The 22,121-nt window shown below is 43.6% G+C and overlaps 1 protein-coding gene across 7 annotated transcripts in view; it reads right to left on the bottom strand.

Annotated features, from left to right (window-relative positions):
• Positions 1–1,154: 1,154 nt before the first annotated feature.
• PALM2AKAP2 (PALM2 and AKAP2 fusion) overlaps positions 1,155–22,121 on the bottom strand; it is a 492,701-nt gene continuing 471,734 nt past the window's right edge. For 6 of the 7 annotated variants that reach the window (XM_043453110.1, XM_043453111.1, XM_043453107.1 and 3 more), the window contains 2 exons: positions 15,855–16,033; positions 1,155–5,122 (listed from right to left, as the gene is read on the bottom strand). In XM_043453110.1, the coding sequence (XP_043309045.1) occupies positions 5,024–5,122; positions 15,855–16,033 (278 nt within the window). In that variant the 3' untranslated portion in view covers positions 1,155–5,023. The remainder of the gene's footprint in view (positions 5,123–15,854; positions 16,034–22,121) is intronic. The other variant, XM_043453108.1, reaches the window with a different exon arrangement.

The raw sequence follows: 22,121 nt of genomic DNA, 5'->3' as shown, positions 1-22,121 counted from the left end.
GTGGAAATTGTAGAAAACGCCTGTCACTTTCTCAGTGCTTCATAAATGCTACCTATTCATCTACCATGTGTGAAATGGATCTCAGCCTGGTGCTCTGTAATGAATGACCTGGGAGTTGGGGATGAGGGGTGGAAAGGCGCGGTTCAAGACGGAGGGGATACATGTGTACTCACAGCTGATTCATGTCGTTGTAAGGCAGAAACCAACACACTGTCAAGCAATTATCCTCCAATTAAAAACACATTTTAAAAGATGTTAATACGTTCCTATTATAGAGTTTGATCAAATTTTCAAAGGGGCCTGATTCTGCCCCCTTCCCCTCAAAATTGAGAACTCCCATCACACGGAGACTGGACATGATGCCGTAGGGAAGAACAGGAGAATATGACTGCAATCCTGGGTGGGGTGGGGTAGGGGTGGGGGAAGACCGAAAGAAGTTACATAAATGGGGAGAGATGAAGAAAGCAGCAGCTGAAAGGAGACCCCAGGAAGAGAGAGAGGTGCTCAGGAAGAACAGGCAACTGGAGGTCTGGGTGCAGGTTAGTTCCAGGGTCTAAGATGGAAGACAGCCCAGCGTGGCTACAGATGAGGGCTGGGGGTGATGAAGTGGAGGGAGGGCAGGAGGGAATCAGGGGAGGAAGCTTTCTGGTTCACCTGTGGTCTCAGACGCTCGGTAAAGTCTGAAATTCTCTATGCCTCAGAGCAGAGCCCATAGCGTTGAAAAGAGTCGAACACAACTGAAGCGACTTAGCACCCAATCAGAGCCAAATATGGGTGTGGGGAATGGAACAGATAATAAAAATTAGGACCTACGTGCAAAGTGTGAGCGTCACTGTTCATCCTGCCCTTCGCCCCATCATCTCTGACCTTGGAATCTGCCTACCTCCTCTAGAGGCACCCGTGTCATTTCTGTCGGTCCCATCGGAGTTTCCAGTCTAGCCAGGGCAGCTGGGGCATCGCCAACAGCCTGTCAAAGGTCTGCCCCACCAGCTCGTGTTGCTTTCTTGGTTCCAAACATGCAAGCAGCAGATGTTCCCCCCATGGAATTAGAGGCAAGGGCACTGGCATGCCACCCTCGCACAGCGCAGTCCTCCAACACCCCCACCCCAGTCAAACAAGTGGCCATCATTTATAAAAACACCACACACACTGGGTTTTAATGAGAAAATAACTGTATACTTGCATTGAATGCCTCACAATCACTATAAAACCAAAGCAGGATAATAACATTGAAGTGGTTAACATACACAGGAGAGCCAGAGGATCATATTCAAACACAGTATTGCTGCTTTTTGCCCCCTCCTCCAAAAAAGGGGAAAAAAAAAAAAAGTCATTTGGGTAAAGAGCAACACAAAATCAAAATTGGCAGCTCACTCACTGAATGCTTAAAATTCAGGAAATTGGTTCTGTCACTAAAACTGGATATAGTCACCATCTCTAAACACGTAGGTTATTTTTTTTTTCAATACATAGTTTAATGACATCCATTCTTCAGTTGGAAAAAATGTTAAATTATTTGTCTTCAGAGACAAGAGTCAACACTGTTTTTAGTGTTCCTTGTTATGCTGTGTGTGTGTGTTGTGTATATATGTGGACACTGAGCTATATATACGGCTTATACATCACTGTCTACGGTGGGCAGCATGCACAGGTGTAAAAAGGCAAGGAAACTGCATGTGTCCTTTGCGTTGGACACAGCCCAGCCTCCTGCCACTGACAGACCCTGTTTCCATAATTTCTGGATGAGAAAGCCAAGGAATGTCAGTAGGTAATCAGTTCTGGAGGAAAGTGGACATCTATAAACACTGTGGGATGGAATACTTTCAGGAAAGCTTTTAACATCTACGGAATCTAAACATTTGTTCTAGCTGAGATTAACAAGCTTGCGTGCTATTTGGGGGCAGGGATGAGCATCAGAGGCCAGCCAATGTGTGGACAAGCCTCTTCCTCTCAATGGATGAGGCAGGAGTGATTTTCCTCCAGGTCTGCTGCATCTTCACACAGTTTTAAGGGGTTAATTTGGGATCCCAGAGCCTAGCATAGTGATATGTACAAAGCCATGGCCCAATGTTTCTTAAATGAATAAAAAAACTCAAGAGCGCAGAGAAAACCTGGCTCTTCCAAGGGAACTGTAATGTACATTTTAACAGGGTTGTAACTGAGCAGTCATCAGACGGCAGCAGACGGGAACAAGCAAAGGCTGGAGATGTGGGGGCCACAGTTAAACGGCTTTGTGACTGTGAGGGGGTCACGGAAACGCTGGATTTGTTGCCTACTCAAAGCATGGACCAAAGGATCCCAACTCTGTGACTCTACGCAGTAAGTGTGTCTGGTTCAATCAACTGTAGTCAAAGACCGATTTATCTGCCTCCACAGCAACTGCAGGAATTGCGTGGCCTTCTAAGCTTTCTTTTCAGCTGCCCATTCTCTTCTCAAATGGAGGATTAAAGTGGGTACACAGTTTCCTTCAAAACAGAACCAAACACTTCAGGCAAGTCCTGAGGACTCTTTCGAAAGATGGGGAGTCCATCTGTATCTAGTCTGCAGTCATGACCAGATCCAGAGTTAGTCCAGAAATCATGAAGCACAGAACGCTCTGCTCTCCAGGCATCCAAGCAGCCCGTGTCCCTGGGCCACACAATGCTACTGTCCCATCAGTGGTCACTCCTGTGCCTGTCTTGGGAACAATGCTGGAAATCCTCAGGGTACTCCCATGTCACTGGTCAGGACTCCTCATCTCATTTTCCTGGGAACATCTGTCTCTGTGCCAGCCTCTCCCACTTGAAAAAAGAATTCGTAACAACAGGGATCTTATCTGTCGCGTATCTCCAGTGGCTAGCACATTTTGTTGACTCTTCGTTCGGAATGTTCAGGGGCATGAACCATTTGAAGATGGTGCTAATTACCCATCTGCAGAATTTGGCTTCAAACTGCAGGTTCCCTTGGCAGTTTCAAAGTTGTAAGTTATCCGACAGTTCCATTTCTACTTTGTGTCCACCACTTGTTTATGAATAAACTTTCCCCTAAAGTCAACATTAGTCTAATAACAGAAGCAAAGATAGTGTGCATGACATCTACATACAAATTTTGTGGAACTGCTACTTGTCAGAATAACCTATTAGCGCTTATGACAGAACAATATAAAAACAAAAAGGAATTTTAGTGAGGTCTAACTTACTTATTGCTTTTTTTAAAAAAAAAAAACACAGTTGTAAAACAAAGGGCACAATATTGTAAAGTAATTATCCTCTAATTAAAAAAAAAAAAAAAGAATGCTGGTCAGTTTTTTTCTCATGGCCAGAGTTAAAAAATTTCTCATCCAGAAATTGAGGGCATTCCATGATTGAATGCCCTTATCATATTGCTTTAAAAGACAGAGTAAAGCTGGCATCCTTTAGCCTATACTAAGCATGAATACAAAGCGTGAGAATAAATATGAAACTTTCCTAAATGTCAAATTACAAAACTGCTCAAAACTTTGCCATTGTGACTCATGCAAACACCATGTTAGGTCAACTTGATTATTACAAATACTGTATCAGCTCGGAGCCTCTATATCCTTTTCATAAAAAAGAAATTCTCGCTCACTCCTGACGCTGGCAAACAGCTTTGGAGGAAATAAGTGAACACCTTTGTCCCATGACCATTCTGGAATTTTAATTCTCACACACACACATACACACACACACACACCCCCTTACTCGAGAGCACTCATGCGCTTTGTGAAAATACACAAAGGCATGTGTGGGCACACAGGCGCACATGCGCGCGCACACACACACACACACCCACACACACCCATCTTTAGGATTTGTAGCTGATCCTAAGCCTGCACTTAAATTTCTATTCTATATTTTTCTCTGTATCATCCTGAAAAATATTGGTTGCTCAGCAAAAATAATCTCCCTTACTTCCTCATCTTCCCACTCTTTCTCCCTCCCTTATTCTCTACCTTTCATGAGCTTTCTTTACTGTTTCCTTTCCTTCCTGACTGATCCAAAATAATCTATCATCTTCCTACTCCCTTGAAGGTTCACTTTATATATAAAATATAGTTATAAACACCTCTTTATTTCTCATCTACCTCTCCAAGGCAGAGTTCGCCCTTTTTTCAATTATTGCCACTCTAAAAATACCCCTCCCCTCTTGAACCGTGCTGTTCAATGTCTACAGGTTTTATACATGGATAGATTCCCCCACCCCATCATAAAAATAGTTGTTGCCCCCTAAATATAGTCTTCATATAAAGAAACAGAATTGTGAAAATGTGTTCTCATAAACTGTAGCTCAGTCAATATCATAAGCAGACAAGATCCTAAAGCTAAAATAATCTATTTGGTTTGGCTTTCTGCCCCCACTTCCTCAACCTCCTAATGTAGAACAGATTGTGTTTGCAACAGGAAGAAATCTTGTCTTCAAAATACGGATTGTGATCATTCACTGCTCCTAATTAAAAACAATTAAATGAAAGAGATATGGGACAATAGTTGCCTCTTCTGGGCGAATAGAGAGAGAAACCTTATTTTATGGCTGCTGGAGTGGATGGAGTTGGTCCGACACCCGTGATGTGGCCGTGGGTGGGAAACCAGTGCAGGCACAGGGAAATACCCTCTGCCAGGGGGACAGCCCCAGCTTCTCAGATTCTCCAAATGGCCACATCTCCACTGTTTTCCTCATCACCCAGGCAGCCTGGTCTCGGTTCTGCCTGGAGCAACCATGTTGGTTTGCTCATAATTTCTTTGTCCTTTGGGATCAACTGTGGTCCAAACCCAGGCGATCCTTTGAGTCTCACACACACACAAAATCCTTTTTCTTTTGACTCCCAGGAGTTCGAGTTTGATGGGTGGACTGCTTTTTCACTTTATTTTTTCATCACTGTAAATTGTAACTTCTGGCCTGCATAAGGATTGCTGAGTTCGTTTGCACTTTAATAAATATTCTATTAAAATGCTTTGATGAGTTGATTTCTTGGTTTCTTGGGAACCCAAGCACCAAAGAAGCTTCCTGGGTGGAAGGAAGTTGATTATTCATTGTCTTCTTCCTCTTGGTTGGCATAGATCCCCGCCTCCCAGCGCAAAGCCAATGCGCTCTTTCTTCGATTAACCCGCGTGGCCTCAAGGACCTAAGAGAGAAGGAAAAAAATTACTCAGAGTTCATGGATATCAATCATGTACACAAACTGAGTTCTCTGTTTCTTTCGTCCTTTCCCTCCCTCAACAGTATCTAATGAATGAGGAGAGCGGGAAAGTGTCTGAACCAGCTGGAAGACCGGAGAGAATGAAAGAAAAGGTGGGCGGTGGGAGGTCCTGGGGGATGCCTTCATCTCACAGCCAAAGTTCACTTGCCATCTGACCCATCATTCTCAGTTCAGAGAGATTTAATTTTCCTGAAATGTTCTGCACGTTTTGTTGAACTAGACTTGACCCTGCATCAAGCTTCTTGATAACAAAGCGGATCGCTACACGCTCTAGATGAGCGCAGTCTGTTGGCAATGTTCTGCATTTGCATTACCCAATACGGCAGCCACTAGCCACATGCAGCTACTGAGTGCTTAGAACATGGCTTGTGTGGCTGAGAAACTAAATACTTGATTTCAGTAACCTCCTAGAACTAGTGACTACCACATTAGCACAGCTATGAATGGTCTTAGTCTCCAGAAAAGAATTTCAAACCACTGAACCAGTGTGGATTCCTTCCATCAAGCTTTATGGACCTATGCAAGCTGTGATCTTATTTATATCACAAAAATCTACTTTGGTATAATTAAGCTTGCAAGAGGAATTAAGTGGAAAGAAAATGAGCTTCTGGGGCCAATAATAAAGGAATCTGAGCATACTGATGTAGCATCAGGGCCATAGGTACTCATAAAGGAAATGGAAGGTGACAACATCGAGGACAAATTGGCTCATCACCACCAGGGTGAGACCACCCTCCCTCTGGTTCCCGGGAAGAGCCTTGGACTCCAGGGGAAACCTTCAGCCAGTCAGCTCCTGCTTGAGTTTGATCCAGATGACATCCGCATGAATGACGTTTAGGTTGCCAACACAGGAGAACGGTTCAATTTCACAATACTACGCCAAAAGCAAGCCCATGCACACCAATCAGGTCAATTATTGTGGTGCTGGCTTAGGATGCGCAGTTTTTGAATTTAAAGAAAAGTCCAGTAGAGCCAACACTGGTTGGTTATCCAGCCAATATGGAATGAAGCTTTTGTGTATGTAAAGAACAATCATTTTGGCAAGCGACAGAGATGCTGGCAACTCCAGAGAAGCAAGGAGATGCACGTTTACAGGCAGTGCTGGGAGCCCAGACATAAGCAGACTCTGGACAGATTAAGGTCTGGGCAGGGCAGGGGAGAGCAGGGGGAGGCATCTCAGTTTGCTTCTCTGCACCTCTGATAAATTGATGGACTTCCCAGAGCTGCAGTGCACTTTTCTATGGGAAGGCTTCCCTAGTCCTCCTAGCAGGGATGGCTGGACAGGACACATGGGACACAACTCAGTCAGGTCTCCTGAAGGGATGTTCATCGTGAAGAACATAAGCCCTAAAGTGTTCGTGTATAAGCATATCATGGTCACTTTGTCAATATCTAAGAGTAAGACATCAGTAGAAGGATGCTTCCAAGTCTGGCAGAGTTCAACGGCAGTCTTCAGGTCAACGCGTGGTAGCATGGTACGGGGAGGCAGTGCGGGACGGGAATGGCAAGTGCTCAGCTTTACTTCTAGCTCTCTACCTGGAACATGCTGCTGCTGTTCATGGCATCTTGTGTCTCTTAAACTTTATGTATAAAGAAAGTTTACCTATAAACACAACACCTGCTCTATTTCACAGGCTCTTTCAGGAAGAAGGGTGGACTCTGGAGTCCAGGCAGGTCTAAGGTTAAATAAATCCTAGTAACTACATGACCTTGGGAAGGTTTATTATTTCTGTGCCTCAGTTTCCTTACATGTAAAATGGGGATAATAAAAACTATAGTACCAAGTTGGTCTGAGGAATAAATGAGGCAATGCATTTAAAGCATTTAGCATAGCTTCCAGGGCATAATAAGTTCTCAAACAGTAGTTATGCATTTCTCTCATCATGTGAAAGGGCTTTATAAGCAATCAAGTGGTATTCTAACATAAGGCATTTTGACAAGGAGCTCTCATTGTATAAACAGTCATATGTTTGCCTTGCAGACTGCAGACACAAACCGAATGGTTTACATAAGAGCTAAAAATCAATCTAAGGTTCTGAAAAAAAAGTGTCCCCATCCATTTCAGATGGCCTTAGGCCCCGTTTTAATTCTCAATCATGTTAAATAGATTTACTTTACTCTGTTCTTTGGGAACCCATATCAATCCAACTACCCAACCATTTTACAGATATTTCTTGGGTTTCTACGAAGTGTCAGGCACAGTACTTCATGTTTAGGACAGAAGAGTCTCTTCCTCCTGGAGCTTAGTCACCAAAAAGTGCAATGGGCAGAGAAATGATACTTATAATTATGGAAACATTCAGTACATCTTGGGTTTGAACACCTACTTGTGGCAACCCAAATAATTCAACTGTACCAATAATGAGCCCTCTTTTCTTCTTTCATTCCCCTAATTTATATGCTACTTATCATAAGCCTGGATTTCTGATGAAATCTATAAAGTCGCGAGTAAAGGCTCAGATCAGATAAGCAGCAGAGCATAACTAAAAGAGCCAGTGACCTTGCTATAAAATTGTCTTCAGGTCCACGAGGCTTATGATCTAGGACTGGCTCAGGAGTGAAGCCATCCTACAACTGGCCTTTTGAAGATTCAAAAGCCAAGCCATTGGGGAAGGTATGTAGATGAGTTTCTGCTGCCCGATTAATACAGAGTACTATGTCTGTGTGTGTGAATAAAGCTTTAGCAAATCTAGAACCCTTGTTCTAGATTTTTGCGTATTAACTTTATTTCCTAAAGTGTGTTCCTTTCCGTTCTGGTTTAAGAAAAGCACTTGCCTCCAGGGCTCTGATAATAATAAACACATACATCACGGGTACCATGAACCAGCTGAGGTTTTAATCCTTGCTACTGTTCTATGGGATTCATACTATTACTACTTGCATTTCACATATGAAAAAACTGAACCAAAAGGAGGTTTAAATAATCAGACTAGTAGAAGGAAAAGTTAACATTTGACCCCAGAACTCTGGGTGTGGAGTCAATGGTCTGGAATACCATGTTCCACTTCTGTTCAGTTGCTGGGAGGAATTTGAAGGAAGAAGAATCAGAAAGGACAATATACATTCTCCATTGAAATAGAAAGAAAAAAACATTAAAAAAATAGAAAGACCTGATTTAAGGTTTTATCTTCCACAAATTAATTCAGATTTAGGTCTGGTGGGAGAAAGAAAAAAAAATCAATTTTCTCTGAACAATCTTCTAATATTAATTTTTCTCTCCAATGCTTAGGGAATTCAAGTGAATCACTTCACTTTGAGTAGCAATCGGCCTAGACAATTTTATTTTGGAGATGTGAAACAAAAGACAGATGTGTTAAGTAATGTTTGTATTAATATTTTATCCCCCAACTCTTCCACTGAAGGTAGACAGGACCCAGTTTTATCTTCCTTGGATGGATGAGACCAGATTTACATCAATCTTATGTTGACTCAAAGGGAATGTGGGCTTAGGGTCTAATTCTTAAACTACCTTCCCCCGACTAAGAACCACAGTTAGACACTGAAGAAGGTCCATGTAATGATATTCGCAGTATTCATTTTATACTTTCTGGAAAAAAAAAAAAAAAACCACTGATAATCATCAATTCATATCTATAGTTAACTACATTTATTTTGCTAAACATGGAGATATAAAATATATTGTGTTGGCCAAAAAAATTATTCAGGTTTTCTGTAAGATGGTATAGAAAACCCAAACATTTTGGGTCAACCCAATATATTGTGCTATAGGTTAGCATAGCCAATTTGAAGAATAATTTGCAATAGGTAGTGAATATGAGCCTGTATAAGCCCCAGAACAAGTACTTTTACTTCTAGATATATTTGTAGACCTTCTTCCATGGGTCACACAAAGAGCTATGTACAATAACATTCATTGATTCATTGTTTGTAATGGCAGAGAAAAGATACAACCTACATTTCCATCACTAGAAAGATGAATCAATACATATGTACTCATTCAATGGAACACTATACACAGCAGCTATGATGAGTGAAATAGAGCTGTAAGCATCAACACGGACACATTAAAAAATGATGCAGACAGAATAAAGCTTATTGGATGCTAAAATACGATATATTTATGGAAAGTTCTAAAACATGCAAAACCATTATATATAATTTATGTATACAGACATATATAGTATATAGTATAAGGATAAAAACATGCATGGAAACAATCAATGCCAAACTCCAGAGAAGTTATCTCTCAAGAGAGAAAGAAATTAGAGCTGGGAGAAGTAACAAGAGGGCTTGGATGGTATTGGTAATATTAATTTCTTTATAAAATATTAAGCAAATATTACAAAATGACAAGAATGGACAAAGCTGGCTTCATTATTTAACTCTGTCATATACTTGGCACACAGGCACATTCTTGGCTCCATGGGATCACGGGCATTGTTCAGGTGACCACTATCTTCTCAGAACCTATAAAGCGCCTGATGTGTAATAGGTCCTAGATAAATTGTTAACCAGGTGAATGAATAAATGATTCTCTACAATTCTGTACATCTGCAATAATTCTTTTAAAATGAAAATGCTATAGAAATAAAAAGTATCAAAACCAATATGCTTTCTCATAGCATATAAATAAGTCAATATAAATGTGGAAAAAATGGAAAACATTTTAAAATGTGCTTTTTCACAGTACAAGTTTGAGAAATTTGTGTAGAAGGAAGTTGTAGGGTCAAGGAGGAGGCATTGGGGGAAATTTAATGCTTGCAGGAACGTCCAAAACAAAAACACAGGTTTAAAGATGGCAGGGAAGGGGAACTGGATTGGTTCACAGTTGGAGTAAGTTATCCTAAAGCGATCGCGTGGAGCTCTCTGGGTTTGAGCCAAACCAAGGACTGATCCAACCCAACAGGCCCCGTTCTCTTGAGCTACATGATTTTCTAAACAGACCAGAGGAGATTTGTTATCAGCTTCTAAAAAAAAAAAAAAAAAAACAAAAATCCAAATAGCTATTTCCCTGTTGTTTGCCCTCTAGTCCAAACATCTTCCAGATCCATGAGCAAGGCAAGGCCTTGTCCAGCCCGGCACACAGCACAGCAAAGCACAGTCCCGTACACCACTGCTGCACACACGCCAACATCTCAAGGCAGTCATCCCATTCAGAAAAGGTAGGGAGGAAAAAACCCATCAGGAAACGGCAAACCACGACAGCATGCACTTGGCTCAGGCATGCAGGGAGACCAAGACAAAACAAGCGGAAAAGTACCTCGGAAGTCACCTTGCAAGACAGTAACTTAGAGGTGTACTGGCAGAGAGGGAAAAACCAGGGTTAGTAAATGGCAGAGACGCAGGGGACACCCCTCAGCTGGGGACCAGCACCACGTGGGGGGAAGGGGTGGGGTGTGGGGGGGACAGGAGGGAAAGTGGCGTCGGGAGACCAGGACACACCCACACCAAGACTTGCTTCATCTGATATCAGTTTATTTAAAAGTGTATCTTTTGCAGCAAGCAGATACCCTATTATTCCTCCATAAAAATATCAGATAAGCCAGACTTTGTTAATTCAAGATTTGTCACTTCCATTTGCTATGATCTGAATTAACAAGATTCTTTCCCCTGTTGTTTATGCAACCAGCTGCCCCCCAGCAAGATCCTTAGGGTCCAAGGGTCACGTTGGACTCGTTAGAATCCGTAGTCATCTGTAGACAAACAGCCCTTTCCTCTTCCTGTAGGCCTCTCTGAGCCTGAAGCAGTCTTGTCATCTGCTGTCCCGTGAAAAGAAGACCCTAACCATAGACAAAGAATGGTTTGAATGCAAGGTCTGTGGAGGCAGAGTCTCTGAACCTGATCTGAGGATGGCGTTGCCAAGAGACAGCAAGCAGCCTGCTTCATCTCTACCTTGGGGGGGCCAAGACAGGTTCCTGAGAATGGGGTGATTATGTAGGAACTAGAACAATCCTTTAGTTCCTCTAGGAAACTAAAGGTCGCTGTAAAGAAAGCTCAGCGAAAATATGTCCTGGCTGTGGGTGATGAGTTAGAAGGACCGACTTTTGACAGCTCCCTCCAGACTTGTGGTCATGACCTTGCATTTACACTTCATGGGACCTTGAAGGCACTGACTGGTTTCTGGCAGGGTGACCATAGGCTGGATGGGGGATCATATGACTGTGATCACCGACTGCTTCTTAGGCATTGCACTTGAAAAACCATGTTGCATCATGATCAGACTGATGACCAGGGGCTGATGGATGCGGAGTGCTCCCCTCCTCTGCACGCTCCTAGGGTGTGTGTGAGAACCTGAGAGAGCTGGGGGCACGGAGCATCACTGAGGGTGACTGAGCCTTCAGCCTGCGGTGTGGGGGCATTGGAAGCAGACAAGTTTCCTCCACCCCCCGAGCAAGAGTTCAGCTAGAATTCCCCAAAGGTGTCATGGTCTGGAAGGAAGAGTGTGTCAGGAACTCTTGGAAAAGTAGTGACTTCTAGCCCAGGAATTAACCCAGGAATCAAAGAGACCTTGGTTTAACCCAGGAATCAAAGAGGCCTGCTCTTATACCAAGACAGGCAGGAAAGGCTGAAAGCCCTTTCAGGCTTTCAGTAACTATCTTGGGGGCAAAAGAGAAAGAAAGAGAACAGAGGAAAAGCCACCAAGGGCAGATTCTGTGCGAGGCGTGAAGATGGGGCTGAAAGCCCAGGAGGCTGTACTTTAGACTCAGCACGGCATCCCTTCCACGAGAAAGGGAAAGCAAGTCTACCAAACAAGTTCAAGAGCACTCCTGACTCAAGAACTCATTGCCTTCCAAGACTCAGGTCAGGTTGGAGGAAAAACTGGCCAGAAAAACAGTGTTGCCTCAATATCCTTCCTTTGCAAGGTACCAAGAAACCCCTACAGGAAATGATGATTCATTAGGACCTTATGAGTTGCATGACTGACCAGAGACAGCATCAGGCCCAGATAAAGGGACATTTCCATGTAAGATAACATTTCCGGATAGGAGAAACCTATACTATGAGCAGGATGGCTGCTCTGCACAAAAACACCAGGTGGGGGGATGGGTGAGGTTGAACTCAGTCCCCCAGTCTCCTCCCCAGCTGTGTAGCCGACTCACAACTATATCCTCACAGAGTTTTGGAAAAGGGTGCCTTTTCCTAATTCTCACAAGACCCCTGTATAGGCTGGTAAACAGCCCAGGGTAAGTGAGTGGGGTTGGGGTTAGCAATCCTCCTACCCCTAAATTAGCCAAGGGGTCCACCAAGAGGTGGAGCCTGGCTGAACCTCAAGCATGGTGACACTCATCAGTGACCATGCCAAGCAGGAGGCCCCAGCCCAGGAGGATGAAGACCGTTGCTACTGAAGGATTATCCTGCTTCAGGTCTGAGATGGGGAACAAGGATGGCCATGCGGGGGTCACTTTCTCAGAAAAGGTGTTTTTTTTTTCTGGTTCCTTGTCACTGACTTCATCCCCAACTGCAAAATGAAGCAAAACATCCACAGATGACTTTCACATCACCGAAACAGTGACTCCTGGGCAGATGTTCCCAGAGAGAGAGAGATTCATGATTTCATATTTCATCTTCTGTCATTCTCTGAGCCCTCACTTTGGTTCTAGCAGGAGAGAGGCTAGCTGAAGAATATGAAAAAGAGCACCACATACTGCACAGCTGCCTCGGTGCCACTGCCTGCCAGGGATTCCTTGAGCCAGAGGCTTCCCTCCTAGCCCACATGTGATATTTTATCAAGCGGGGAAATGGAAGGTCCTGAACCAGGGACAGGTCTCCAGGCGTCAGCGCTACTCTGGGGTGAAGGGACGCTATACCTGTTTTGATGGTAAGGATCAATTTTTTCCCCCAGGTAGGTTGGCAAAACTACTCATGGAAACTGCAGGCACAGCTCCATTTGTCTTCTCTTTCTCCTCTCCTCCCACCCTCATTAACATCATTGTACCCAGCGCATCACTAGGCACACGTGCCAATTTTGTTTTTAAGCCTGCCTTCTCCTTGGGAAGTAGAGTATGTAAGAATTCTCTTCATTCGGTTCAGAAAGAGCTTGCTACTTCGAAGGGTGGACACTTGGTTGGGTCCGGATCACGTGTGAGCGACTCACAGCTGCCGAGTGGCTTTGGGGAAGAAATGGTGGCAGGCCCAATTGCTGAGTCACAATGGACCCAGATGAGTTAGGATGACAGCAGCTGGAGGAGCTAAGAAGCCACATCTTACCCCGAGGATCGTGTATGTGGATGGAGCAAGGAGAAAAGAATTACCAGCTTCTGGGACAGGGAAGCCAGTGACAAAATTCGGGCTTCAAGCCATCCATCTGCTCCCTGTGGTTAATATTTTGGTATGAGAGACAATTAAAGAAGGGCCACAGATCAGCTAGGAAAAGAGATGAAGGCTTGTTCAGTCCTATAGTTAAACTTCAACATATTCTGCAGTGATTGATGGTAACACAATAGAAAGATTCCCTGAATCAAAAGGACTAAGACAGGTTAACAGGTGGCTCTGAGATGAAGTCTCACTGATGATCATTCATTTGCTTTAGAAGCAACTGTAGTATACTGTTCTTTTGTTTCTTCCAGACTTGGGTTTCTTAAAAGAGATACAGTATGTTGGATAGGTTTTTTTCCTATCCCTAAGAACTTTCAACAGCGAAAAGCTTGGTTCTCTTGCAGTGTCAATGACAGTGCAGAACACTTGGTCTTGCCTTTCAGATCTGGGAATATGAACAGTTTGCTTAGTAGGTTTCTTCCTTATCTAAAACGTTGATATACTTGGGAAAAAAAAAACACCAGAGACAGAAGTGTGTAAGTGAAGGGCAATCAGTGTTAAAAGGCTGATTCCAAGCAGCTTCCTTCATGCAAAGGGGGAAATCCAACCTGAGTGGTATATGTCAGGTGGCTGCCTAAGTGTCAGTCTGTTCGCTTCTGCCTATGACCTGAGTACGAGCAGGCTCTTTACTTCTAGGTATGGCGTTTTCCCCTGACACCTGCCCTTCAACACAAAAGGCATGCAAAAGAGATACAGAGAGGGTGCTTCAAAATCACTCGTCTGGGTCACATGCAAAGTGATCCATTAATCCCTCCGTATCCCCATACCCCAGGTTGCCGGTATACGGTGTGAAATCGTATGCACAGCCCTAAGCTTCAAGACGGTCACAGGCTCCAGAAAATACCTAAAGGTTAACTCCGTAATTTTAAAAAGGGCTCAAAGAAGGGCAGAAAGGGTCTTACAGGCTCAGAGAAGGAACCCCAGCGGTGGAAACCTCAGCAGCAGCCATCAAGGGCCAGGCCCATCCCACTGTACAATACAGGGAACAGTCCAGAAATATTCCAGCCCAACAGCGGAGCTGGGTTAGCTTTCCAAGCAACTGAGGTACAAGCCCAGGGAAGAGGAGGCTGAGAGACACCAAGTGGGTCATTCGGCTGCCACAGGCACGTTCGCTTTCTTTCTTTACCACTAAAATGTTTAGTATCTGGCTTCAACCCCAGAAATCCTTTAACTTAGCCAACTAGAATATGAAAGGCAGTTAATCAGCATGGAATTCCTACTGTGAGCCCTTTCGTGTTCAAGTTTAAGGTGAGCAAAGAATTTATCATCCAAACTGGGGCACTTTTAAGAAGGAAAGGGGATGCTATTAATAATTACAGGAGGATAAGAGGCAGAAACCAGGACTGTCCTGGGTCAGCTGGGGCATATCCTCAACTGACCTGAGCTGTTTCAGGGGAGGAGGCAGTTACCTCAATAAATGCTAAGAGACAGAAGCCAGCAGACTCCGAGGAAGTTGACACGGACCCCTGAGGCTGATCCCCAGGCTTTTGGGTGTGCAGGCTGTTGGGAACAAGGGCTCTTAAGGCTGTTACTAGAGAAAGAAACCACAGAGCAGATGACTTCCTTCGCGGTTGATGGGAACGTCACATGCAAAGTTTTCGGAGTTGAGGGTTGCAAGGTAGTTCTGTGGTTTTTAACTGTCATTTTAAAAGGCTCTTTCCTGCCAAACTGTACACACGGGCTTGGTAACAGCCCAAAACATACTGAGTCTTCCGAGCACTGTGTACCTTTTATAGGGATTGCCCAGGGCAGACACCGAAGGATCAGCCTTGTCATAGTTCTCTGCGGTGATCCCTGACTTTTCTGGCACCAGGGGCCAGCTTCACAGAAGACAATTTTTCCATGGACCAGGGTCGGGACAGGGGGATGGTTTCAGGATGATTCCAGTGCATTACATTTATTGTGCACTTTATTTCTATTATTATTACATCAACTCCATCTCAGATCATCAGTCATTAGATCCCAGAGGTTGGGGACTCCTGCCTAGAGGAATAACATCTATACAGAGCAGGTGAGCAATGGTTGTGGTCAGCTCCCTGGTGTCTGTGGGTGATTTCGGGGATCTTATGTCCTTCTTTCTGTGTTCCCCCTGCATGGTATCTTTCTACACATCCCATATCTCATGCACAAGCCGTGCCAATAGATTCAGACCAGAACTTGGCAGCAAAAGGACCCACTCTTTGCATGATCAATGTTTTTGAGAAGCAAGACAAACCCCAACCCAACTCCAGGCATGTTAAACCACACGTGTGAAAATTGGTGCTGGTACCATGATGCTGGCCAGACAACCACACACACATCAGAGCCTGATCCACGGTACCATACACCAGGCCGATGTTCACCCTTGGATGCAGGAAAGAGGAAAGGAAGAGAAACTTACACTACTATCATCCATTCTCTCGCGCCTTTTAGATTTGTGTGTCTCATAGTCTTCCATGAGGGTCTGCATCAGATTCTTGGGCCGCTGCGATCCGGCAGCCTCTTCGGGGGCTAAGTCAGGCTGCAAGCTGGGACCTTCAGGTGTGGGGGATGGAGGAGGTTTGACTTTCTCTATTTTCCCTGAAACAAACAACACGAAGAGAACACCCTTTCTAATAAGCTTGTCTGCTCATGACGGCTTTTGGAAAGAAGAGAACACTGGCAAAAAAGCAACCTGTGACATAGAGCGTGGGTACCAGAATGATGGTTAAGTGCAGGTCATTTTATTACAAGGATCCAAGTGCTTAAGGATTAATGTCACAAACGCATCCAACAAAGACCTCAAGGAAACTGGTTCTAAAGTCAGTTAGACCAAAGAGACCTGTCAAGCATTTCGCAAATATATGTCAGACAGATAGACAGATAAGACAGACAGACAGACAGACATTGGCTCTGGCTGTTTTGGGGACATGTATTCTATTCGAATCTTAAAGACCCATTTCTTACAGATGAGGAAAACTGAGGCTCTGCAAAGAGAAGGCTGTGCTGAGTCACCAGGAGGCTGGCGATGGTATCCAGGTCTCCTGGTTTCCTTCCCAGGCTCTTTCTCTTCTATCAGAGGTCACCAATGGTCAGCTGACCAGCCCGAGATTTTTGTATAAACAGCATGTGTTGTAAAACCCCTGAATGAGAACCAAGCCTGTTCTTCCCGGTTTTACACTTATCAGCCAGCTTCACTTTTTACCTTACCTGCCATGGTCCTGAAAGCATTTAGGTTTGAGTTCCCAGATCTTAAGGAATGAATGCCAACAACCGCAAGTTCAGTGTTGTAGGAAAGGGGTGTGCCAGACTTGGGAAAGGTGAGGTTTCAGCTTTTGAGATACCAAACAGGAACTCTCAGGATGAGATCAGGTCCACAGTCACAGTGGTGTGGTGATGTCAGGCACTGCCGCTAAGACTGCCTGCATCCCACCCTCTTGGGAAATGCCTGGCCCTGACTTCTGGCCCAGGTGGGAGTGGGTTTTTTTGCCAGAGCCCCAAACGCACCTCTGAGAAGTACCTTCAGGTGCAACAGTCATGATGTTTCCAACTATGCCCCTTGTGGGAGACACAGGGACTATAAACAAGGAATGCAGAGAAAACACACAAAATATATGGGGCCATTCAAGCACAGAAGCACAGAAGCACAGAACCTACCAGGGGAGGTTCAAGACCCACTTGACCCCCTGCTGCAGACCCAGGAGGGAGGTAGCTCATCTTTCTCTGCCTTACTCCCCAGACTGCCTGATGCAGCCAGCCAGAATCGCAAGTGAAGCCTGGGGACTGTGTCTCCACATGGGTGGCTCTAAGACTTTATCAGGCAGAGCTCCTTTGATGGGAGGTGGGAAGCCCCTCAGAGTTCAGGCAGCTTGGGTTTTAATTTCTGCTCTCTCATGAACCAGCCATGAGGTTGGCTGAAGACAACCATGTTATGTTCCCACTTTAATCTTGGATTGATCACTTAGGTTCTCCAAGTTTCAATTTCCCTAGCAAGGAAATGAGAAAACGGGGAGACGCTGTCTTGGAAGTCCACTCTAACTCAAACATTTTGCTATTCTATCAAGCATATTTGGCAAGAAGATCAACCTTCACCGGTTAAAAAAAAAAAATTATATGACCAGCCCGTTTGGCAATTATGTAGGAAATGATTTTTAATACATGGGCACCATTACATTAGTAACTTAATGAAACTCATTGCTTTGATCTCAATTACCCAGATCACTGGTAAAAAGTCTTTTGATATTAACAGTAAGGGTACAAATATTTGAAGGTCTTGAAATCCTCTGGAAATGATTTCTATTTTTTATTATGAAAATTAGGGAATGCTATCATGATGCCAATGGACTTATCAACTATATTAACATTTATGAAGATTTTACCACTCCTGTTTCATCTGTCCTACCTGCCTGCCTTCCTCCCACCCCTCTGTACGAAAATGTTTGAAGCAATCTCAGGCCTCAGGCAATATAATTCTGGAATACTTGGTATGTATTTCTAAAAATTTTGATTAACTTTTATAATGAAGCTTTGAGAAATAATACAGCCCAGTGGCCAGCACACAGTTCTAGAGCCAGTCTGCTTGGTTTGAGTTCATTACTTAGCAGCAAAATACCCTTGGGCAAGTTACCTTTTTTTTTTTTTTAAGTTTTTCTATCTCTGTTTCCTAATCTATAAAACTGGCATGTTGATAGAGGTACTTACCTCATACGGTTGGTACAAGAACCAAATTAATATTTATAAAGTTAATCTTTAGAACAGTAAGCATCCAATGAGTCTAGTTATTATTTACTTGGAATCTCAAAGAATAATTATGTCTATGGAGTAACAATGAGCAATTTCCTAGGAAATTCTGCATAAAAATCTTGCAACTCTTTTAAATCTAGAAACAGATACCAAAAGATCAGGTTGGTCACTTTCCAACTGATCTCTCAAGAGGTCCCAGTCATCTCCTACTAGCCATTCCCCCAGTACTAAACTCCTAGAAAGACGGTCTGTATTCACTGCCTCAAACTTCACCCCTTCACACATACCACAACAGGACCCCTGACTCAGAACACTTTGTTTATACTTCTGTGAAAGCCTTTTTCACACATTGACTTGTGTCACATCTGGTTGTTTAAATTTTTCTTCTTAGTTAAGCTATAAAGTCACCTGAAGATAGGAACCATTTCAATTGGAGGCTAAGAATCCCCCTAACTCATCTGAATATACACTCAACTAGAGCAGGACCCTATCTGCCCTGGTCACTGCCGGATCCCAGCACCAATCGTGGTATTTGGCACAAGGCAGGAGCTTCGTGGTTGTTGAATTCATAGTAAGTCCATTGTGAAATACACATAGCAGTCACTAATTATATAACTTGTGGATTGGGACAGAATTCCCAATACAGAATCTGAGGAAAGGGTTTAAATGTCTTCCCCAAAGCACATGAAATAAAACAACTGTGGTCTACAGAACCACAGACACGAACAGCTTTGGAGTAACAACAAACACATTTATACAGCATTTCAATGATAGGTTTCTTCATGTCATTTGATCCTTAAAACAACCCTGGGATGTAGTAATCAGGGTGGATGTCATGACATCTCTGAACAGTTTAGACCCTGGAGGCTCAGATGCTTAACATCAGTCCAAATTACATTAGCTAGCAACAATCAGGGTTAGGTCTGGAACCCAAATTGTGTCGACTGTCGCTAAATTATATAATTGGGTGTGTGCTGAAAGAGAATCACAGAAGGTGAAAAGTTACTACAGAGAAGTGGTCGGCTACTAAACATTAAAGCCATTTCCTGTTTCTTTCTTAGTATTCCAGCAAATCCATCCCTGAAGCCAGTTTTACCGGTTACAACCACTAGAGGTCACATGGGTAACAGGGACCAAAGACTGCCTTAGCAGGTCTGCAGTGACGGCTTCTAGAGAAGGTGGCTGGGACATCTGGGAGAGAACAGGTTTCAGATAACCAAGCTCATGTCTGAGCCTCAGGAGAAGCAGTCACAGGTCCCCAGAGAAAGGAGACACTGCACCCCACCCCCAGACCTCTGGTCTGGTTGATACCGGGGGCAGTCAGCGTGGTGGGGCTTCTCTGCTGTGATCTCCAACCACCCTGCCTCCAGTACGGTTCCAACTAAGCCTGGAATTCTCATACCAGCTGAGGAATCACACAGGTCATCAAAAACCTAGTTTGCAGCCCAATCAACTTTTCCCCTTGATTTGTTGTTATTGTTCAGTTGCTAAGTCATGTCCAACTCTTTGGGACTCCATGGATTGTAGTAAACCAGGCTCCTCTGTTCATGGGGTTCTCCAGGCAACAATACTACAATGGGTTTGCCATTTCCTTAAGGGGATCTTCCCGGACCAGGGATCGAACCCATGTCTCCTGCACTGGCAGGGAGATTCTTTACCACTGAGCCACCAGGGAAGTCCCTTTCCCCTTGGTCAGGATGGTGAAAAATGTCTCATGCTCATCCCCCAGTAGTAGACACTGCAGACACCACCATTTGGGCCTGATGACACAAACAAGGAAACAAGTGATGCAAGTAATTCGTGGTCCAGGCCTGAGGAGTCTCTCTCATCTTTGTCTACAGTCCTGGAGAGCCTCTTGCAATTCCTTGGCCCTTAGGACACCACCCATCAGAATCTTCAAACAGTGATGGTTATCTCTGGTGTTCGCTGGCATGTACCCAGATTCCACTACCCTCCGGTTCCATCTCCACTTGTCTCAACAAAACTTGTTCTCAGTCTGTTCAACTGGAGAAGGACTGAATAGCTGACAGTAGCTGAAAGTGGCCTCCATTTCAATGATAAACATCCTATTATCTAGTTTCTTACCTGGGAAGAATACTCTACAAAACATTTCTCTTAAAGAAGCCCAGTTGGTGTCATGTAGACCTCAGGGCAGACCTGTGTTGGTCTTGGCCAAGAGCTGGTACCTGACATTTACAGAGCAGGGGTAATGTGAGTTTTACGGCTGACATAGGAACCAAAAGAACAAAGCTAGACTGCATAATAAAAATAAATGAAAAAAAAAAAAAGCTAGATTGCAATTCGGAGTGGAGGGTAGAAAATGTTTTCAAGTTTACATCATACACATGATTTTGTCCAAACTATTCCATCTAGAGTAATTTTAGATTTCAGCATTTAAAGGTGTTTGAGGGTAAGCAGCTTCACTTGGCAGGATGATGCCAAAGCTGTGTTTCTAAAATCATGACCTATTACCTTAGCTTTGTAAGACAGTGCTCATGCTGCAAACAGTCATAAAGTCATTGGTCAAATAAATTTGAGACATACTCAAACTAAAGAAAGTTTTAAAGATAAAACAAGATAGATTTTTCTTTACCAGAGGACTTCTCTGAAGTTTTAGTGCTAATATGATTGTGAATCCCTAGTTTTAAGGATGGGTGTACAGGACTTCTCAAATTTATTTAATTAGAGAACCTCATTTCATACAATCCCTATTAACATCTCAAGGAAAACAGTTTTGGAAATTACTATTCTATACTAGTTAACCATTTACCACCAATTGTAGGCACAAGTTCAGCTAATAATTAAATATGGGCACAAAGCTTATGTATAAGAACTTTTATTACTGCTTGTTTCTTTGTTTACATATGCGGAACAACAAAAGCATCTAACTATGGCACAAGGGTTAAATTAGTTATGGCTTATTCAGATGTTGGAGTATTATTTAGCCATAATAAATCATGTTTTAGTCTCTCAAATTTAAAGGAATAGTTACAGTCATGGGAAGATACTCAAAATACATTAAGAGAAAAAGCAGATTACAAAAGCAGAAATACTGCAGGGGTTTAAGTGTGCAGGCTCTACAGCTGGACTGCCTGGTTTAAATCCTAGTTCATTACTTATTAGCTGTGTAAAAGTTTAAAAATAATAAGTGCATACATGACAAATAGTAAAAACTAAATCAGGGTAAGATGAACAGCCTATGGTGGGCAGAATAAAGGCTTCCACAAGCATATCCAAGCCCTAATTTCCCAAACTTGTGAATATATTACTTTACATGGCAAAAGGATTTTGAAGGTGTGATTAAGTTAAGGACTTTGAGATGGGAAGACTATTCCAGATTATTCAGTTTGGTGAGATGTAATCACAAGGGTCCTCATAAAAGTGATGGAGGAGGATCAGAGAATGAGATCTGAAGATGCTATGTGGCTGGCTTTGAAGATGAAGGAAGAGGTCACAAGCCAAGGAATGCAGGCAACCTGCAGAACTGGAACAGGGAGGATAATGGTTCTCCCTAAGAGCCTCTAGAAAGAACACAGCCCCACCAACATCTTGACTGCACCCCAGAATGACTATATTTTAATCTGTTTGAAATGCTAAAACATAATACCACAGATTTTGTGGCTTTAACAGCAGAAATGATTTTCTCATCCTTCTGGAGGCTGGAAGTGTGAGATCAGCACGGGTACCAGCATGCTCAGGTTCTAGTGACAGTATCCCTCCTATCGTGCAGATGGCTAACCTTCCTGCTGTGACCACACATCACAGCGAGAGAAGGGGCTCTCTGGTGTTTCTGTATAAGGGCACTAATACCATCATGAGGGGCCTCACCCTCAGGACCTCATCTAACTCTAATTATTCACAAGGGTGAATCCTGTCTCCAACTACCATCACATCAGGGTTCAGGCCCTCAACAACTTGAGGGGGGCAAAACTCAGTCCACAGCTAA

Source organism: Cervus canadensis, chromosome 30 (genome assembly GCF_019320065.1).
Source record: "Cervus canadensis isolate Bull #8, Minnesota chromosome 30, ASM1932006v1, whole genome shotgun sequence".
NCBI classification, from domain to species: Eukaryota; Metazoa; Chordata; class Mammalia; order Artiodactyla; family Cervidae; genus Cervus; species Cervus canadensis.
This window is presented reverse-complemented; position numbering and strand designations above follow the sequence as displayed.